The sequence below is a fragment of the Astatotilapia calliptera genome, chromosome 6 (assembly GCF_900246225.1).
Source record: "Astatotilapia calliptera chromosome 6, fAstCal1.2, whole genome shotgun sequence".
NCBI classification, from domain to species: Eukaryota; Metazoa; Chordata; class Actinopteri; order Cichliformes; family Cichlidae; genus Astatotilapia; species Astatotilapia calliptera.
The window spans coordinates 10,905,200-10,923,966 of NC_039307.1; the positions used below are offsets into that span (position 1 = coordinate 10,905,200).

The window sequence follows — 18,767 nt, forward strand, 5'->3', positions numbered from 1 at the left end:
CACAAATTATGCTGGATGTAATTTTGTAATTTTAGGCTGTAAGCATAATTCTTTTGGTAATTTTGTGGAAAAACAAACAGTATTTATCCATATTACATTTTAAGAACACTGTATTTAGGGTGGCTGTAACTCAGGATGTTGAGCAGGACATCCACTAAGTGGAGGTTTGTTGGTTGTCTCCAATGCATCCATCAGAGTATGAATATGTGTGGATGTTTAATAGAATGGGTGTGAATGACTGAATGAGTCATGCTGTTTGAAGCACTGGCAGTATTCAGATTCATTTTCAGTAAATTTACTTTTTTGGGCCATATTAGTGGTCGACACCCCACTGTGATAAGGCAAGCAGAAATTATAGCCACAAACAAAAACATCATATGCCCTCTACAAAGTGTGCAGTGGTGGTCCTAGCCTGTTTGGCGCCATGGGCAAACACTCCCTCTGGCGCCCCCCCCCCCCCCCCCCCCCCAACACACACACACACACACACACAATCAATCAATCAAAGCTTTATTCGTCACATGCAGGTTGCCCTGCAGTGAAATGGGACCCCCCCCCCCCCCCCCCCCCCCGACCTTACACATACAGTGGGGCAAAAAAGTATTTAGTCAGCCACCGATTGTGCAAGTTCCCCCACTTAAAATGATGACAGAGGTCAGTAATTTGCACCAGAGGTACACTTCAACTGTGAGAGACAGAATGTGAAAAAAAAATCCATGAATCCACATGGTAGGATTTGTAAAGAATTTATTCGTAAATTAGGGTGGAAAATAAGTATTTGGTCACCTCAAACAAGGAAAATCTCTGGCTCTCACAGACCTGTAACGTCTTCTGTAAGAAGCTTTTCTGTCCCCCACTCGTTACCTGTATGAATGGCACCTGTTTGAACCCATCATCTGTATAAAAGACACCTGTCCACAGCCTCAAACAGTCAGACTCCAAACTCCGCCATGGCCAAGACCAAAGAGCTTTCGAAGGACACCAGGAAAAGTATTGTAGACCTGCACCAGACTGGGAAGAGTGAATCTACAATAGGCAAGCAGCTTGGTGTGAAAAAAATCAACTGTGGGAGCAATCATCAGAAAATGGAAGACATACAAGACCACTGATAATCTCCCTTGATCTGGGGCTCCACGCAAGATCTCATCCCGTGGGGTCAAAATGATCATGAGAACGGTGAGCAAAGATCCCAGAACCACACGGGGGGACCTGGTGAATGACCTGCAGAGAGCTGGGACCAAAGTAACAAAGGTCACCATCACTAACACACTACAACGGCAGGGAATCAAATCCCGCAGTGCCAGACGTGTTCCGCTGCTGAAGCCAGTGCATGTCCAGGCCCGTCTGAAGTTTGCCAGAGAGCACATGGATGATACAGCAGAGGATTGGGAGAATGTCATGTGGTCAGATGAAACCAAAGTAGAACTTTTTGGTATAAACTCAACTCGTCGTGTTTGGAGGAAGAAGAATACTGAGTTGCATCCCAAGAACACCATACCTACTGTGAAGCATGGGGGTGGAAACATCATGCTATGGGGCTGTTTTTCTGCCAAGGGGACAGGACGACTGATCCGTGTTAAGGACAGAATGAATGGGGCCATGTATCGTGAGATTTTGAGACAAAACCTCCTTCCATCAGTGAGAACTTTGAAGATGAAACGAGGCTGGGTCTTCCAACATGACAATGATCCAAAACACACCGCCTGGGCAACAAAGGAGTGGCTCTGTAAGAAGCATTTGAAAGTCCTGGAGTGGCCTAGCCAGTCTCCAGACCTCAACCCCATAGAAAATCTGTGGCGGGAGTTGAAAGTCCGTGTTGCTCGGCGACAGCCCCAAAACATCACTGCTCTCGAGAAGATCTGCATGGAGGAATGGGCCAAAATACCAGCTACTGTGTGTGCAAACCTGGTAAAGACCTATAGTAAACGTTTGACCTCTGTTATTGCCAACAAAGGTTATGTTACAAAGTATTGAGTTGTATTTTTGTTATTGACCAAATACTTATTTTCCACCCTGATTTACGAATAAATTCTTTACAAATCCTACCATGTGGATTCATGGATTTTTTTTCCACATTCTGTCTCTCACAGTTGAAGTGTACCTCTGGTGCAAATTACTGACCTCTGTCATCATTTTAAGTGGGGGAACTTGCACAATCGGTGGCTGACTAAATACTTTTTTGCCCCACTGTATAGCACAAACATTACATGGGGAAAAAGGTCGGAGATTGGTAGAATCAGAGAAAAAAACATTGAAATGTACACTACATTGGGGAAAGTACAAGAGGAAAAAAAGAGACCCCTACTCATGCTGTGCTTCCATGGTAGGACAGCATGAGAACAGGAAACAAAAAAAACTCCTTTGCACAAAATAGCACATAAATGTCCACAGCACAACATTGTGAAGACATGACAAGCCACAGGGGTGGGTGGGGGGTGAGGAGTAATCCGAAGCGAACACAGCAGCCACCCTGCACAGCGCTACCATTCCAGCGCGGCACACAGACCCGCCGTGTTCCCTCGCAGGAAACAAGCATCGAAGGCGTTGGAAAGGGAGGGGGATGAGTGAGTGCCTATCAGTGTAAGTGTATGTGTGCGTGTCCATAGTTCAGCTGAGACAGTGTCCTTCGGCCTATCAGGCTAAGTAAACAGTCCTCCAGCCAATCCAGGTGTCCTTGCATGGGATGGGAAGAATAGCCGTAACACAGTCGTTATCAGGGAGTGATTGTTCGGCTCCAGCCTTGGGCCTGCAGCTGGCGCGTTATGGGGGTCCGCAATGTTCATGTTGATTTTGTTAATTTCCATGCGAGCAGCCCAGGAGAATTTTCAGGCTGCTCTTTAACACTCCGACACTGGCCTCTCGATCTCCCGTTGGAGAGTCGCGAGCCTCCCCATGATGGTATCAAACTTCTGTTCCATGGTGTTATCGTTCTTTTGATTCTGAGACCTCACAACTGCAGTGATCCGTTCCGCGATGTTTTCCAACTGTCGCTCAAGGGTCTCATTTTGAGCAGGCCTCTCTCTGATGTTTCCCCTCATACGCTCAATGGTGTTGTTTTGAGCCTTCACAGCAGCTGCAAGCGTCTCCAAGGTGTTGACCATATTACGTTCGTTGTGAGAGGTTGCGCCTCGTTCCATTTCGATTCCAGCGGGCAGCCTTGGGGGGGTTTGAACAGCCGGTTCCGCTCTCTTATTTCTCCGATAAACCAGGGCTAAGCCAACTCCGATCAGCATGAACCCTGTTATCATGGTTCCGAATAGATAGATATCTTCAGCGTCCTCGATCGACAGTCCCGTCAGGCACATGATCCTCCAGTTCTGCCACCCGTCCATCGTGTATCCGGCAGGGAAAGTCCCTCCAGGGCACTCAGGCTCTCCCGAGCCCAGATTTCTCGTTGAGAAAAGGGTGTCAATAGCATTCAGAGACCAGTTGATCAAATCCATAGTTCTCTTTTAGGTTTTAGAGAACGACAGTGGGAGGTAGGGCTGGGCCATATTATACCGTTCACGGTATAATGTTAGGCAACGATAGGAAAATGAAATATCGCGATAGAATGGGAGTAAAACGCGCATGCGCAGTGCCTTTGTTTTCATACGCACATGGCCGATTGTTGAGTGAAACAGATGAACCAGAATTGGTTTGTAAAAATGGTGCAACTTCCGTGATGTGGAACTGGTTTGGTGTTTGTCCGTCAGATACACAACAAAGCACATTTTTTTGCAGAACATGCAAGCAGCCGTTGTTATTGTCGTATTTGTCGGACTAAGATGCTCTTAAATCTGGGAGTAATCTGGGTCCTAAACTCCTTATGTTTCAGGTCAAACAACACTGCAGTATCACTTAGAGTTAAAAACTGTCTAAATTCTTTCATCTTTAATAAAACGATCAGCATTGCTGCTTTACCAGGTGTAACTATAAAGTTTAACTTCCAGGCATCCATGAAAACAAAAGTTATTACATTTAACGGAGTTAGAAGTTAGCAGGAAGCTAGCGGAAGTTAGCTCGCTAGTTTCGCTAGTTACCTAAGCATGATATTGCATGTTCTGACTGAGAGATTTCTGAAAAAAATCAAACGTACAGCTCTGCTATCACTTCCAACATAAATGAAGACAGGAAACTAAACAGCAGTGACGTTTGTAGGGTTACTGAAGTTGGGCTAGCTGGTATATAATGATGTGCTACGTGATCGCTAGCGACACAGCTATGTTAGCATAACATAAACAGTGAAGCTGGAGGACGAACACTAACACTTTTCCACTTATAAAAGTTAACGTGAAGGTTCTTCATGGTTAGAGACAAATGCAATCGCATGGCAGGATGCTGTAAACGGACCAAACTTCAGTCAGGAGAACAACTGAGATAATCCATCCACAATACGAGGTTAGTCATTAATATACTGCAACAACATGGGAATAGAGCAGCTGCCAGAGAATTCAACATTAATGAATCAATGGTACAGAAGTGGAGGAAGCAAGAAGAATGAGTTTAATAAAGTTTGATTTATCTGACTGCTTTGTTTCGCTTAATGTGCCTTATAATCCCGTGCACCTTATGGTCCGAAAAATGCGTACTGCAAAGCACCTCTTTTTAACTTCAGTGGATATTATACATGGTTATGCTCAGGATATGTCAGCCCATTTCTACTGGAAATGCCTTTTGGTTAAACTTTCAGCAAGGAATTTGCATTTGCACTGTTACATTTTTATAAAGCTTTAATGTACATAAAAACCAGCTTCTTGTTTAAGTGAAAATAAATGGAAGGTTGTCTTTTTGCGCTAGTAATGTTGTGGAGTTGTATTTTGTCTCGCATCAATTATATCGTCGGTTATATCGTTATCGCAAATTTTCAAATATATATCGTGATAAATATTTTTGGCCATATCGCCCTGCTCTAGTGGGAGGACAGACATTTGTTTAGAACTCTTAAAGATGTCGAAGAAGCAAGCTCCTTTAAGCAATTACTGTGATGTTTCTCCACCTCCAAAGAAATGTCAGAAGGAGTCCGAACCACAAAAGAAGCGTATTCTCGGAAAAGTAGTTGCAGGAGGTGAGCTGGTGTTAAGCTTGAAGAGTTTTCTTCTTCTTCGGCCATGTTCTCTTAATAATACACTCACTTGGTTGATTACTTTGCCCGTTTCTTTTATTGTTAGCAACACAGGAAGGGAATGAAATACATCATTGCTTCAGCAGTTCGCGCTTCGGAACAACAGGAACAGGAAGTGAAGTAATCTATAATCACCAAAATAAAATCCTTTTCAAAATAAAATGACAATCAGAAAACGTCTTTCACAACATAAAATAAATAAATATATTTACTCTTGAGAACACAAATCTAACAGCTGGCTTCAAAAAAATGATGAACGCACAGAGATGTGGTGCGGAATGTGCCGTGAAAATTTAATAAATCTAAAAATCTAACACCCCCCCTTGTTCTCATGCTGTTAACCCATAGCATCTTATGCATTTCCAAAGAACCATTTTTGAAACTTTCTGAGTCTCACTCTTGTAACTGGTTTTGTTGTATGTCTGCAGCCATTTCTTCTGATGGACAGTGTTCAATGCAGATTTTCCTTTCATTTACCGCTTCACGAATGAAGTGATATTTCACATCAATATGCTTTGACCTCTGTCTGTTCACTGGGTTTTTACTCAACACAATGGCCCCTTGGTTGTCCCCAAACAGTTTAGTACATGTGTACCTTTTTCTGTCCATGCCGTTTAACAGTTGGGTTAAGTACATGCTTTCCTGAGTAGTGGTTGCAAGACCAATGTATTCAGCTTCACATGTTGAGAGTGCCACTGTAGGCTGTTTCTTTGTTTTCCAAGATATTACTGGTCCCTCTTTAGTAAGTGCAAAACAGTAGCCTGTTGTACTGCGTCTGTCTTTTACAGAGGATGCCCAGTCAGAGTCACTGTAAGCAATTAGATCTAGATCCTCACTGCTTTTCTTAAAGATCAGTTCGAAGTCGTTTGTGCCTTTTAGGTATCTGAGGACTTGTTTTGCCGTTACTAAGTCCTCTCTCGTGGGTTGAGCAAGTGTTTGAGATAGTCTGCTAACAACCCAGCTTATATCTGGTCTCGTACACGTCATGGCATATATCAAACTGCCCACTATTTCTCTGTACTCTCTTGAGTTAACAGTCTCATTTCCATCATTTTCTCCACACGTGGTAGTATCCGTTTTTAGTTCACACGGTGTGGATCTGGCTTTGCATTCGGACATCCCAAAGCGTTCCAACAGTCTTTGAATGTACTTCTTCTGATTCATCCTGATTTCACTCTCTTTTTGTATAAACTGTATCCCAAGGAAATTGGATATTTTCCCCAGGTCTTTCATGTTAAACTTTGACCTCATTGTTTCTTTGAATGTGTTTAACAAGTTAGTATTGCTAGCCGCAATGATCAAGTCATCTACCCAGATGATAACCAGTAGAGTTTCGTGTCCAATGTCCTTTCTGTATACACAGTGATCAGAAAGGTTTCTTTCAAAGTCATTTTGTTCAAGGTAGTCATTCAAGAGTTTGTACCAGTTTCTACCTGATTGTTTTAACCCGTAAAGGGATTTCTTTAATTTGTACACCAAGTTTTCTCCTGACTCTGTTTGCTCAAAACCTTCTGGTTGTTCCATGTATATTTCTTCCTCAATGGGAGCATGCAAATATGCAGTTTTAACATCCATTTGGTGGATAATAAGATCATTCTGGACTGCTATTTGCATTAGGGTTTGCACAGATGTCATGTTTGCTGTTGGTGCAAATGTCTCTTGGTAATCTATTCCTTGTGTCTGGTTGTAACCTTTTGCTACAAACCTGGCTTTGAATATTTGTCCTTGTTCATTTTCTTTGAGGGTGTAGACCCATTTTCCTCCAATGGTATTTCTACCAGTAGGTAAAGTAGTCAGTTCGAATGTGTCATTCTCTTTCAGAGAGTTGATTTCTTCTGTCATTGCCTGTTTCCACCTTGGTGCCTCTGGTGACATCAGCGCCTCTTTATAGGTTTGGGGGATTCCACAGGTTGCTCTGTAACAATAATCAACACTTACAGAGGTTACATTTGCTAAATCTTTGCAGTTAGATGTGTAATCCTCTAGATATTTCGGAGGTTTCCTTTCTCTGTTAGGATAGCGCTCAGTTTGGTTTTGCTCATCACCCTCATTTCTTTCTATGTCAGGGTTTGGTTCATTTGTGTTGGTTTCCTCTTCTCTAGGAGGTCTGTTTTCTGCTGCATTTTCATTTTGTTGTCCTGTACTTTCTTTTGAGGGTACTACATACTCATAAGTCTGAATTTCTGAGTCATATTCATCAGTCTGTGTTTGTTGTTCAACAGTGTTCTTCTTGATAAATCTCACAAGCCTGTGTTTTGACACTTTTCCTGTGCGAGGGTTATAGACCAGGTATGCTGGGCTATTTTTACTATAACCCACAAATATTCCTTTTTCACATCTGGGATCAAGTTTCTTGTGGTTATGCGTGTATGCATAACAGTCTGATCCAAATATCCACAGTTTTGAGAGGTCTGGTCTTTTCCCTGTTAACATCTGATATGGTGTACTTTTAGTCCTGTTACTGTAGCATCTGTTGCGGGTGTGAGCTGCATTTTGAATGGCGTAAGGCCATAATTCTTTTGGCAGCTCTTTTTCTAGTAAGAGACACCTCCCCATTTCAAAGAGTGTTCTCCATTGCCTCTCAGCTGTGCCATTTTGATGAGGAGAATATGGTGCAGATGTTTCATGCTTTATGCCTTTTTCCCTTAAAAGAGACTGAAAGGAACTGCTTGTGAACTCTGTGCCATTGTCTGATCTAATGCACTTAACACTGCCGTATGGTGCACAGTCAGTTAGAAACTTTGCTGTGGCCTCTGTCGTGTCACTTTTCTGTTTTAGGAAGTAAACTGACACTGCCCCTGAAAAATCATCGGTAAATACTATAGCGTATTTATGACCACTTTGGCCACTTGGTTCAATAGGGCCGGCTAGGTCAGTGTGTACCAACTGTAATGGTTCACTCGCTTTTGGGTCACTTTGTCTGTTTCTGTTGTTAGTGAATTTCCCTTCTGTGCACACATTACAATCTAGCATCCCCCTGCCTGTGATTTTCATGCCATCTACAACATCAGGTAGTTTTAACACATCGCTAACATTACAATGTCCTAAAATTTCGTGCCATGTTTTTACATCACAAGCCAGATTAACAGTATCAATGGACATTATGTCATTGAGTGATGTTTCAATGTTTACCGTTTTCAAATAGTAGAGTCTGTTGTATTCTTCGATGGGGAAGACTGTCCCATCTTTGTTCACTAGTTCGTTCTGTCCCTTCTTGAAGATCACCTGTGCTCCATAGTTTGTAGCTGCCTTCACTGAAAATATGCTCTGAGGGTAGGATGGGATGAACAGAGCATCTCTCAGTGTGATGGTGGTACAGTGTCCTTGTGTGTCTCGTAGAGAGACGTTCGTGTCTCCCCTCTTGAGTGCGACATTGTTTGTCCTGGATCCATCAGCGAGCTCCATGTAGTGTTCCCCAGGATCAAAGGTCTCGTCGAACTTTATGAACTTATTCTTCTCCGTAATGATGTGTGAAGTCGCACCACAGTCCACCATTAGTCCTTCTCTCATTATGTCAGTAGTCAGTGGTCTTTGACTGACTTTAAATACAAAAGTCTGCTCTTCTTTCTTGCCCTCTAGTTTTACTACAGTTAGTTTTGCGTCATCTCTGTACTTGGTTTTTCTTCTACATGTCTCATCAGTGTGTGTCGAGCTTCTATGGTAGTTACACCACTTAGGTGTTCCCTTTTGGCGACAATCTTTTACAAAATGTCCTTTGTTTCCACATCCATGACAGGTGATTGATGTTAAATCAACCTTCATCACATTATCCACTTTTACTTTGTTGTCAAATTTTTCTGTTTCCTCGTAACTTCGTAGGTTGCTTTTGAACTGTGTGAATGTTAAATCTTCACTGCTTTGAGTTGTGTGGATAGCAAATGGCTTGTAAGTTTCAGGAAGCCCCTTTAAGATCATGGCGATAATAAGTCCATCACTGATGACTTCTTTTGCATTTCTTAGAGAGGTCACTGCTTTTTCAGCTCGGATAATATAATCTGTCACTGTCTCATCTGGTTTCTTCTGTAAAGACGTCAGCTCTGTGTACAGTGCGATGATTCTGGGCTTGCCTTTACTATCGTAGTGGTCACGTAGTATTTTTAAAGCTTTTCTTCCGTCGTCAGCCGCATCTCTCATTACCAGTGACAGACTTTTATCATCGAGAAACTGTATCAGTTCAGCGTAGCATTCAGCATTCTTCTCTGCATCTGGGTTAGTGACTGATAATATAGTGTCCTTTAGGCCAATGATCCGCATGTGGCCGAGAAACTTCGCCTCCCAAAGTTCGTAACTGTTTTCGTCTCTGTTGAACACTAACCTCTGCCATCTTCCTCCTGTTGTGTCACACCTGGGCCCATAACCTGTTGAGCTTGAAGAGTTTTCTTCTTCTTCGGCCATGTTCTCTTAATAATACACTCACTTGGTTGATTACTTTGCCCGTTTCTTTTATTGTTAGCAACACAGGAAGGGAATGAGATACATCATTGCTTCAGCAGTTCGCGCTTCGGAACAACAGGAACAGGAAGTGAAGTAATCTATAATCACCAAAATAAAATCCTTTTCAAAATAAAATGACAATCAGAAAACGTCTTTCACAACATAAAATAAATAAATATATTTACTCTTGAGAACACAAATCTAACAGCTGGCTTCAAAAAAATGATGAACGCACAGAGATGTGGTGCGGAATGTGCCGTGAAAATTTAATAAATGACAAATTAAAAAGGCATGAACATTTTTTTTGTATCAAAAAAATATCGAACCGTGACACCAAAGTACCGAACCGAACCGTGAATTTTCTGTATGGTTGCACCCCTAGACACTAGCACTGTTTTACGTTCCGATCATAATTCTCAGTGCTTTAAGTTTAATATTCTGCATGTAAACTACAAATCCTTATTGTTATAAACTGAATGATTTTAAAGCATAGAATAAACTCACATGATGACTGTCTCAAATGTCCAGTTTTAACTGTATTCTGAAACCAAGTTAAAATGTTCGCTACTAGCAATTTTCTGTGGTCGATAAGATACATAATGATTAATGAATATTTATCCAGTTTTGTCCAGTTTATTTGTATAAAGCAAGTCAAGGTACAACAGTCTTTCAAATGCTGGTAAATTACCACACACTAAGTTTGCACAGAGGTGAATTACAACACACACAGCAAACATTGCTCAGAACAAGGATGAAATGTTTTGTTTATCCAGTGCAAGGACATTTTACAAACAAACTGGAAAGAACTAAACAAAGTATAGCAGTTCCACTGTTGAAGATCAGCTGTGCCCATTTGTTGCACATTGTGGGTATGGAGAAGTTGAGGCTCTTGCAGGCTACCCACAATTTCCCCAAACTGAGCGATTATACATCTTGCTTCCATATTTGTATCTTGTGTCACTAAAAATGCATTTTATTTTAATTTTATACATTAATGACCTGCAGAATCTCCTTATCATATTAAGTGATTCATAATTGTCACTTTATGCTTTCTCCATCTTGAAAGTGATTACATCCTTTAGGTTCATTTTCTGCAGGCAGGTTTCTGACAGAACAGGCAGATTTAGAATATAACATGCAGCGTTCTATAGATGGACACATAAAGAAATGAAAAATTACATGTATGTGCTAACTTTCTAAACACTGTTACATTAATGATTAAGTAGATAAAACATTTATGTCAGCCTTGGCTCATAGTTCATTTAAAGACAAGAACTTTGTGTGTGTGTTTCAGGTACTGCACTCTCAAAGACTGAATGAACCAGCATTGCAGCCATGGGTCATTGTGAGCATCACAGGGAAGGTTGAAGCCACCCACTCCAGCTGTAAGGCCGGAGTCACGGAGACCTGCACCCACGTCACTGCTCTTCTGTTTAATGTAGAAGCAACAGTGTTGATCTGTGGCACAAGGACTGTTACAGGTGAACCTGCATACTGGGTTTTGCTGGGTAATGTGACCAAGATACAGTCAGAGGTTGGCCATAAGATAGACTTCTCCTCTTCAGCTGCCCAAAAAAGGCTCTTGATCAAAACATAAACAGACCATCTGTAGTGACAGGTAATAGGAGCCGTCCTCAAAAAAGAAAAATCCCACCTGCTACTGTGGAGGAGTTGTCACTGCTATAATGCCATCATGTTTTATCTAGGGGTCTAGATTTATGCCTATAGTGCACTGCCATGCCATTTACTGAATGAGTATCACTGTTCAAAAATTGAATAAAGAAACAAACTAATTTTTGCCTTTTTTTTTATTAAAACCACTTTATAGAACATCACATCAGTTACAATGTAGAATCCATGTCACTGGAGCATTTTGATTCAATAAACAGTAAAAAGGTGAGCTGTGAAGACCAAGGACAAGTGCAGTTCACAGGTTTTCTATCCAAGGAATCCCAGAAGATTGCATGGTGTCATTGCCCAGCAGTTGTTCGCAGGACATATGGACTCAACCTCAACAATCCCTCACACTGAGCAGCATGAAGTGACAGTGCAGAGGAAAAACTCCCCTTTAACAAGAAGAAACCTCCAGCAGAACCAGAACCCGGTTCAGTACCAGCAGCCATCTGGGTTTGGAGGAGAGAGACAGAGACACAGAACTACCAAAAGTATATTTTTTTATGTGATTGACTGTTGTTGTAATTCAAGCCCTGAGTGTAGAGCAGGCAAGATATAAAGTTGCATCCTAAATTCCATGCTCATGCAGAGTGTTTAGTTTATGACTTTTTCACCTGGTCATTTCTTGATGAACAGATGGTCTTTTAGGGTTGACCAAGCTGGTACCTTGACTCTGTTCTCTGCAAGATGTTGCAAAAAACAAAATCATATGGAGACAATATTGGACACAAAAAATATATAACAATTTAGTTAAATGTAGCATTAACTCATAAGTCTTGCTAAAGTAAACCTTGTATTCTGATTCATCACAGCAGCAGTTCAGTTGGATGATGTCAGCAACTGCAGCAAGTGTCTTGCTGACTGAATAATTTCATCTTGCATAATCTGAAACAAACACATAAAGACAGAAACAATTTATAAATTAACGTTCGATAAAATCTAAGAATTAATCATTTATTAGATACCAATATGAATATGTCTACCATAAAACTTGTGTGGAGCGAAGTTACATTCAATCAAGATGGTCTGGCATGCTACAACTTTATAGTATTCTGGCTACAAGTATACATACCCATCTTGTACATGTTTTTTAACATTATTATTGTTATTATCCTACCCAATTATGTGTTTCTTTTAATCAGAGTATGCTGTTTTAATGACTTTACAATATCATTTACATTGTGTTCCTTACATTTTCCCTAATTGTATGTTATATTAATCCTATATTTCCATCCATCCATCTTCATCCGCTTTATCCGAGGCCGGGTCGCGGGGGCAGCAGCCTAAGCAAAGAGGCCCAGACCTCCCTCTCCCCAGCCACCTCCTCCAGCTTATCCGGGGGAATGCCAAGGCGTTCCCAGGCCAGCCGAGAGATATAATCTCTCCAGCGTGTCCTGGGTCTGCCCCGGGGCCTCCTCCCGGTGGGACATGCCTGGAACACCTCACCCAGGAGGCGCCCAGGGGGCATCCTTGTCAGATGCCCGAACCACCTCAGCTGGCTCCTTTCGATGTGGAGCAGCAGCTGCTCTACTCTGAGCCCCTCCCGGATGGCCGACCTTCTCACCCTATCGCTAAGGGAGAGGCCAGCCACCCTTCGGAGGAAGCTCATTTCTGCCGCTTGTATCCGCGATCTCGTTCTTTCGGTCACTACCCACAGCTCGTGGCCATAGGTGAGGGTAGGGACGTAGATCGACCGGTAAATTGAGAGCTTCGCTTTTACACTCAGCTCCCTCTTCACCACGACGGACCGGTGCAGCGTCCGCATTACTGCAGCTGCAGCCCCAATCCGTCTGTCGATCTCCGGCTCCCTTCTCCCATCACTCGCGAACAAGACCCCGAGATACTTGAACTCCTCCACTTGGGGCAGGAACTCATCCCCGACTCATCCTATATTTCCGTTTTTATATTTCTAATGTTTGCCTTGTTTTCTTCACTGTCTAGTCTGCCTCTGTCTTGCCTGTATGGATGCATTTACACCGAAATGTCCCCAACAAAGGATGTTTTAATTCACCACTATTCCAGTGAAACACGAGTCTCCCATCTTCCTGCTACCAGTCTGGAGTTTTTGTTCACCAAAGCACACACCAACTTCATACTGACGGACAGATCACTGCCCTTTTGCCGCCTTGTCTGACCGTGTTTTGTGGCTGTGGTTCACTTCACCTCACTCTTCCCCATTCTTGTCATTAAATCAGGCTGTTCTGCAACCATGGCAGCCATTCACTCTATGGCTTTATTCATGGTGTATTTTACCCCTTCACCAAAGGCCGTTCTCGTTTCCAACATTATATTTGCAGTGTTCGTCTATCTATCAATATCTGCGGAGTATTTTTTTAACGAGTATCCTATTTTCTAAAGCACAGCATGTAAAGGGTAGCTCGGTTAGCAGGATGCTAGCATGTAGCGCTTAGTGAGACACGCCTCAGACGAGTTGAGCAAAGACCCCGTCTGTGTACTTTATACGTGAGCAACGGATTTAAATAAAATTAAGGTTTCAAAAGACAAACTTGAAGATAAAAATATATATATACTCACCGGAGAGCCGCCAGGGTTTGCCGCTGCCATCTTGGCGCTCCTAAATTCAAAACTGCCTCTGCAGTCAGGCAGGGGAGGCGTGGAAATTGTCTTTGAGTTAGTCAAACGTTTTCCTTAGTTCGAGTAGATGATAAAAAAAATAATAATAATAAATGGGATTTTAAGTAGGACTAGGCGTTCTGTAATGATCTCTATTTAGGAGAAAAACTTAATCACTCACCTTTAAACAGCTCTCTTTTAGGAGACACACTGCTGGCTAACGGTGTCATGTGATCAAACAGCGTAATTTAATTGGCTGAGAGCCACTCGACTCGATCTGGTGCTGATTGCTCTGGCTTGGGTCATTAAAGTTCATCACTTTTGCAGTTGAATTTTTGCAGGTGAATTTTTGCAGGTGAATTTTTTTCAGGTGAATTTTTGCAGGTGAATTTTTTTCAGGTGAATTTTTTTCAGGTGAATTTTTGCAGGTGAATTTTTTTCTATTGTTGCACTACCTGCTCTATACACGCAGTGTCGAGCAAAGGTGGAGACGGAATTTCAAGCAGTACAACAAAACGTGAGACATTTGTTGTTTTTATGTTTATTTATTGTTTTTATGTTCAGTCTCAACTGTTACGAAGTTGATGTGCAGTTAATAAGTGCAATAAATATTTATACTGGAAAAGAAAATCGTGAGAGAATCGTGATCTCAATTCTAAGCAAAAAATCGTGATTCTCATTTTGTGCAAAATCGTGCAGCCCTAATCTATGATTAAAAACATATATGACACTTGTGAGACTTCATCAGAGCTGTACGCATCACAACAGATGTCTTTGTGTCAAAGTAACTGAGAAGAAAATACAGAACACGAAGGAGACTTTCCTGGCCTGGCTTTTTAGCATGTAGCCCCTTTAAAAATACATCGAAAAAACTTGGGTGCAAATCACAAGTCTGTATCATAATGTCTGGTGTTTTAGTGTTTGTTGGTTTGTTTTTATTTTGTTTTATTTGGCGAGTTGGTTATTAGATACTGCTGCAGCCAGCCAGAGAATCCCCCGCCGCCCCGCCCTCTCCTCCCTGTGCCGCAAGCAGCAGGCGCACCTCGCAAACGGAGGGGGCCCTTACTCCCACCAAATGGGCGATAGAAAACCGATCGGCGCCTATGCCATGCCATATGCGCTGGCATGACGTCGGGGCAGCATGAGTACGAGCATTTTTTTTTTTTTTTTTTTTTTTGCCGATGCCCGTGATGCCGCCCCCCACCACGACGCTGCCCCGGGCAACCGCCCGTGTCGTCCGTATCAAAAACCGCTACTGAGTGTGTGGATGAGCTAGTGAAAGAAATCAAACAGCTGTGTTATTGTGTCTTGTGATAGAACATACATCCTCTTTATTGCACAAGGGTGTAACCATCAGTATTCTTGTGTCTATTGCCAGCAGTTTCATTTTGTACAAATCCAGCCAATTCTTCCTTATTCCTAATGCAAGAGAAACACGAGAAATTTCCTCGTGATTAATATTATTACTTGATTCTGTGCTTTGCTGCTGCTAAATTGCTTTAATAAAATTTCATGGAATTGAAGTCTAAATTGTTGATTTTGTTGAATAGTAGTTACAGTAGTTCACTCCTTTTTTATGCTTTTTTATTCCTTTTCAATCTTTGCACTCTTAGAAAAAAACCTTGTGATTTATAATTTATTAATTAAAACAATAATTAATAATTGTAAAACAAAAAATAAGTTTTTGTTTGTATACAGGGAATTAAAGATTTAGTGCCAGTGATTACAATCTCCAGAGGGATATAGACTTTAAAAAATTGCAAGTTTTTTCCAGTACTGTCTTCCACATTAAAACAAAGCCAAGAGCGGACTGGGACCTAAAATTCTCCTCATTGAGTCTATAGTAGGGGCGGCACGGTGGTTAGCGCTGTTGCCGCACAGCAAGAAGGTCCTGAGTTCAATTCCACCATCAGGCCGGGATCTTTCTATGTGGAGTTTGCATGTTCTCCCCGTGTTTGCGTGGGTTCTCTCTGGGTACTCCGACTTCCTCCTACCGTCCAAAGACATGCAGCTTGTGGGGATAGGTTAATTGGATAATCCAAATTGCCACTAGATGTGAGTGTGAATGGTTGTCTGTCCCTATGTGTTAGCCCTGCGACAGACTGGCGACCTGTCCAGGGTGTACCCCGCCTTTCGCCCTATGACAACTAGGAAAGGCCCCAGCGCCCCCCGCGACCCTGAAAAGGATAAGCGGAAGCGAATGGATGGATGGATGGATGGAGTCTATAGTAAGTCCTGAAACATTTCAAAGTCCAAGAGTCTGTAATCAAAAGTGAATTGCACATTGCCTCTGGTACTCTAGGACCCTCACCCTTTGGACATCTGTGCCCCACCTGGGGCCTCACTCCTTCTCTTGCTGGATTGCACACTATACCACCTATCGGGGGCGATCGTGGCTCAAAATTTGGGAGTTTGCCTTGTAATCGGAAGGTTGCCAGTTCAAGCCCCGGCTTGGACAGTCTCGGTCGTTGTGTCCTTGGGCAAGACACTTCACCCGTTGCCTACTGGTGGTGGTCAGAGGGTCTGGTGGTACCAGTGTCCGGCAGCCTCGCCTCTGTCAGTGCGCCCCAGGGTGGCTGTGGCTACAATGTAGCTTGCCGTGTGTGAATGGGTGGATGACTGAATGTGTAAAGCACTTTGGGGTCCTTAGGGACTAGTAATGCACAATACAAATACAGGCCATTTACCTATAATATAAAACCTGAAATAATCTTTTGAACATTGTCATGGGTTTTTTGTTTGTTTTTTTACAATGTAATCTGTTAAAAAGATTTGATTTTTTTGGAAGTGGACTTAATCCCCCATTCAAAACCACAAAGGAATGGATTGAACATTCATTTTAATAGACATACTATTTCTAAATAACTGTTGTTGTTGTTTTTTCTCTGGCTTTACAACAGTAATAGTTTGCTATTCTGTTCTACTATTATCAGTAAAGCCTTTTTTTTAAAGGAATTGAACAAGTTTTACAACAATTAAATGGTAGGCTACTGCTGTTTTTAAATTTCTTCATGATGCTATAATGATATTTGTTTTTCAATTATATTTTTTGTTTAATATTTCTATTAAATGCAGTAAATAATTTAGACATAATTTAAATGGTCTGTTACAATAACAGATAGGAGATCTTTAAAAAAGGAATTGCAATATTTATTGGACAATCCAAAAGACCTGTCAAACTGTCATCAGGTAATGAATTTAACAATCCCCAAAATATTAAAAAATATAACAGAATTGAAATCTGCATCATTTATTCTGTGGAAAAACAATTTTTTAAAAAAAAAAGAAAAGAAAAATCTAACATAAATATAATATGAAGATGCAACAGGGTAAGTCAAATACATCTCCGAGAGCCATCTTTTCATTAGCTGTAGCTCAGGCGGTAGAGCAGGTCATCTACTGATCAGAAGGTTGGTGGTTCGCTTCCTGGCTTCTGTAGAATAAGGAGGGGATGTTTTTCTCATTATCATTTAATATTTTAATATGCCATTATTAGTTCATTAGAAGTATATAACCAGCTTTGCATTAAGCATGAATTGAAGTTTTTGATCTTACATTATTCTTTGCATTACAGTGATGGTGATAACTTTAATTTGATCTTTCTTACAGGTATCAGAATAATAACATGATTTTCCATTGCAGATGTAACCATGATCATTCCATACACATTGCAGTTTGTTGCTCATTTTAGAGTTGTGCTCAAGGTAATTAAAGGTTAAAAGCTACAGCCAGCGCGAGTCTGGCTGATCTATGGAGGGCAAAGGCTTTGAGCTTGGAAGGCCGCACGCGCTTACACAGCACTTATAAGATGTCATTCTTGGTGATTTTGTGCTTAGTCATGTTTTAATATGTTTTAAGTAGAAGTAGCTGATCCAGCCATATTCATTTAATATTATATACTTGATTTAGAGCAATATTAATAAATGAAAGAGTCCTTGTAGTTGCCATGTTGTGTCTCAGCAGGGTACAGACGGTTCCAGGAGAAGGGGGGCAGTTAGCGTCTGCCCTCGGGAAGGAGACAATGTTATTCTTTGTGTTAAATAAAATTGTCAACATTGATTGTATTACACCTGTCACTACGCATGAGGGGGCGTTCTAATACCCTGATTTCATAAAACTATGGAGATGTGTTTTTTGAGATGAGATCTGAGACTGTCTGCATACAGTGTCCATCTCCCACGTGTGTGATCATTAAATCATCGTTTGACTCAACCCGACCGGACCAGTGTTGTTATTGTGGGTTTTTCCTCTGGTGTCCATCTCCAATATTTTTGAACCATAACATTTTGGGGGCTCGTCCTGTGGTATTGGGGTGGACGTGCGAGGTGTGGACGGTCTGAGGTTGTCGAGCGGACAGGCACGGACCAGGGATCTGATGTGAGTGAGCTTCCCGGGTGCATCTAAAAGGTAAGGCACTGCCTGTTGAGTTGATTCCCAAATTGTGCCAAATTGGGCTGCATTAAATTAAAAGTTTGCTCACTGACGTTGCTGGTGGGTGTCTGTTTTGATTTTGATGAGAATCACCGTGTGTTATGCAGTTAAAGTTGTTTAAGAGTATTTAATGAAGTTGAAGAAATATGAAACTGTTCCCAGAAGTAACAGAGAATGTTGGGTTTGAGTCCCTGGATATTGAGCTGAAGGCTCAGGTAGTTTGGTAGGGAAATTAGGACAGAAACTGTTCCAGAAGTAACAGATACTGTTTAATAGTTTTACAAATTAGGACAGAAACTGTTCCCAGAAGTAACAGAGACTGTTTAATTGGTCGTAAAAAAGTTATCTTTCTTCGGTAGGACCCGTTATGGTAAAATTTTACAAAATCGGTTAGGTTAAAATTATTATAGGACGGCAGCCCAGAAGTCTGCTAAGAAGCACATAGCCCGGGGGTTACGCCCCCTCCTGGCCGTGGACGCGCGGTCTTGACCTGTCGGCGAACAGGGGTAGTTCAGTTTTGGTTTAACTGTGGGGTACAGGGCATCCCGAA

At 41.8% G+C, this 18,767-nt stretch overlaps 1 protein-coding gene and 1 long non-coding RNA gene across 3 annotated transcripts; both read right to left on the reverse strand.

The window, feature by feature from the left end:
- Nucleotides 1–6,322: 6,322 nt before the first annotated feature.
- LOC113023851 (uncharacterized) lies at nucleotides 6,323–10,060 on the reverse strand. The gene is made up of 3 exons (XM_026170263.1): nucleotides 10,043–10,060; nucleotides 8,237–9,636; nucleotides 6,323–7,019 (listed from the first exon to the last, which is right to left on the reverse strand). The coding sequence occupies exons 2-3, from the start codon at nucleotides 9,497–9,499 to the stop codon at nucleotides 6,990–6,992; spliced, it is 1,293 nt and encodes a 430-aa protein (XP_026026048.1). The 5' UTR covers nucleotides 9,500–9,636; nucleotides 10,043–10,060; the 3' UTR covers nucleotides 6,323–6,989.
- A 1,287-nt stretch (nucleotides 10,061–11,347) lies between these two features.
- LOC113023236 (uncharacterized) lies at nucleotides 11,348–14,155 on the reverse strand. 2 transcript variants are annotated; one of them, XR_003272526.1, is made up of 5 exons: nucleotides 13,968–14,155; nucleotides 13,748–13,805; nucleotides 12,003–12,097; nucleotides 11,827–11,892; nucleotides 11,348–11,661 (listed from the first exon to the last, which is right to left on the reverse strand). It is a non-coding gene; the product is annotated as an uncharacterized LOC113023236 (long non-coding RNA). The 2 variants fall into 2 exon arrangements; XR_003272525.1 differs by having other exon boundaries at nucleotides 11,348–11,892.
- Between the last annotated feature and the right edge of the window lie 4,612 nt (nucleotides 14,156–18,767).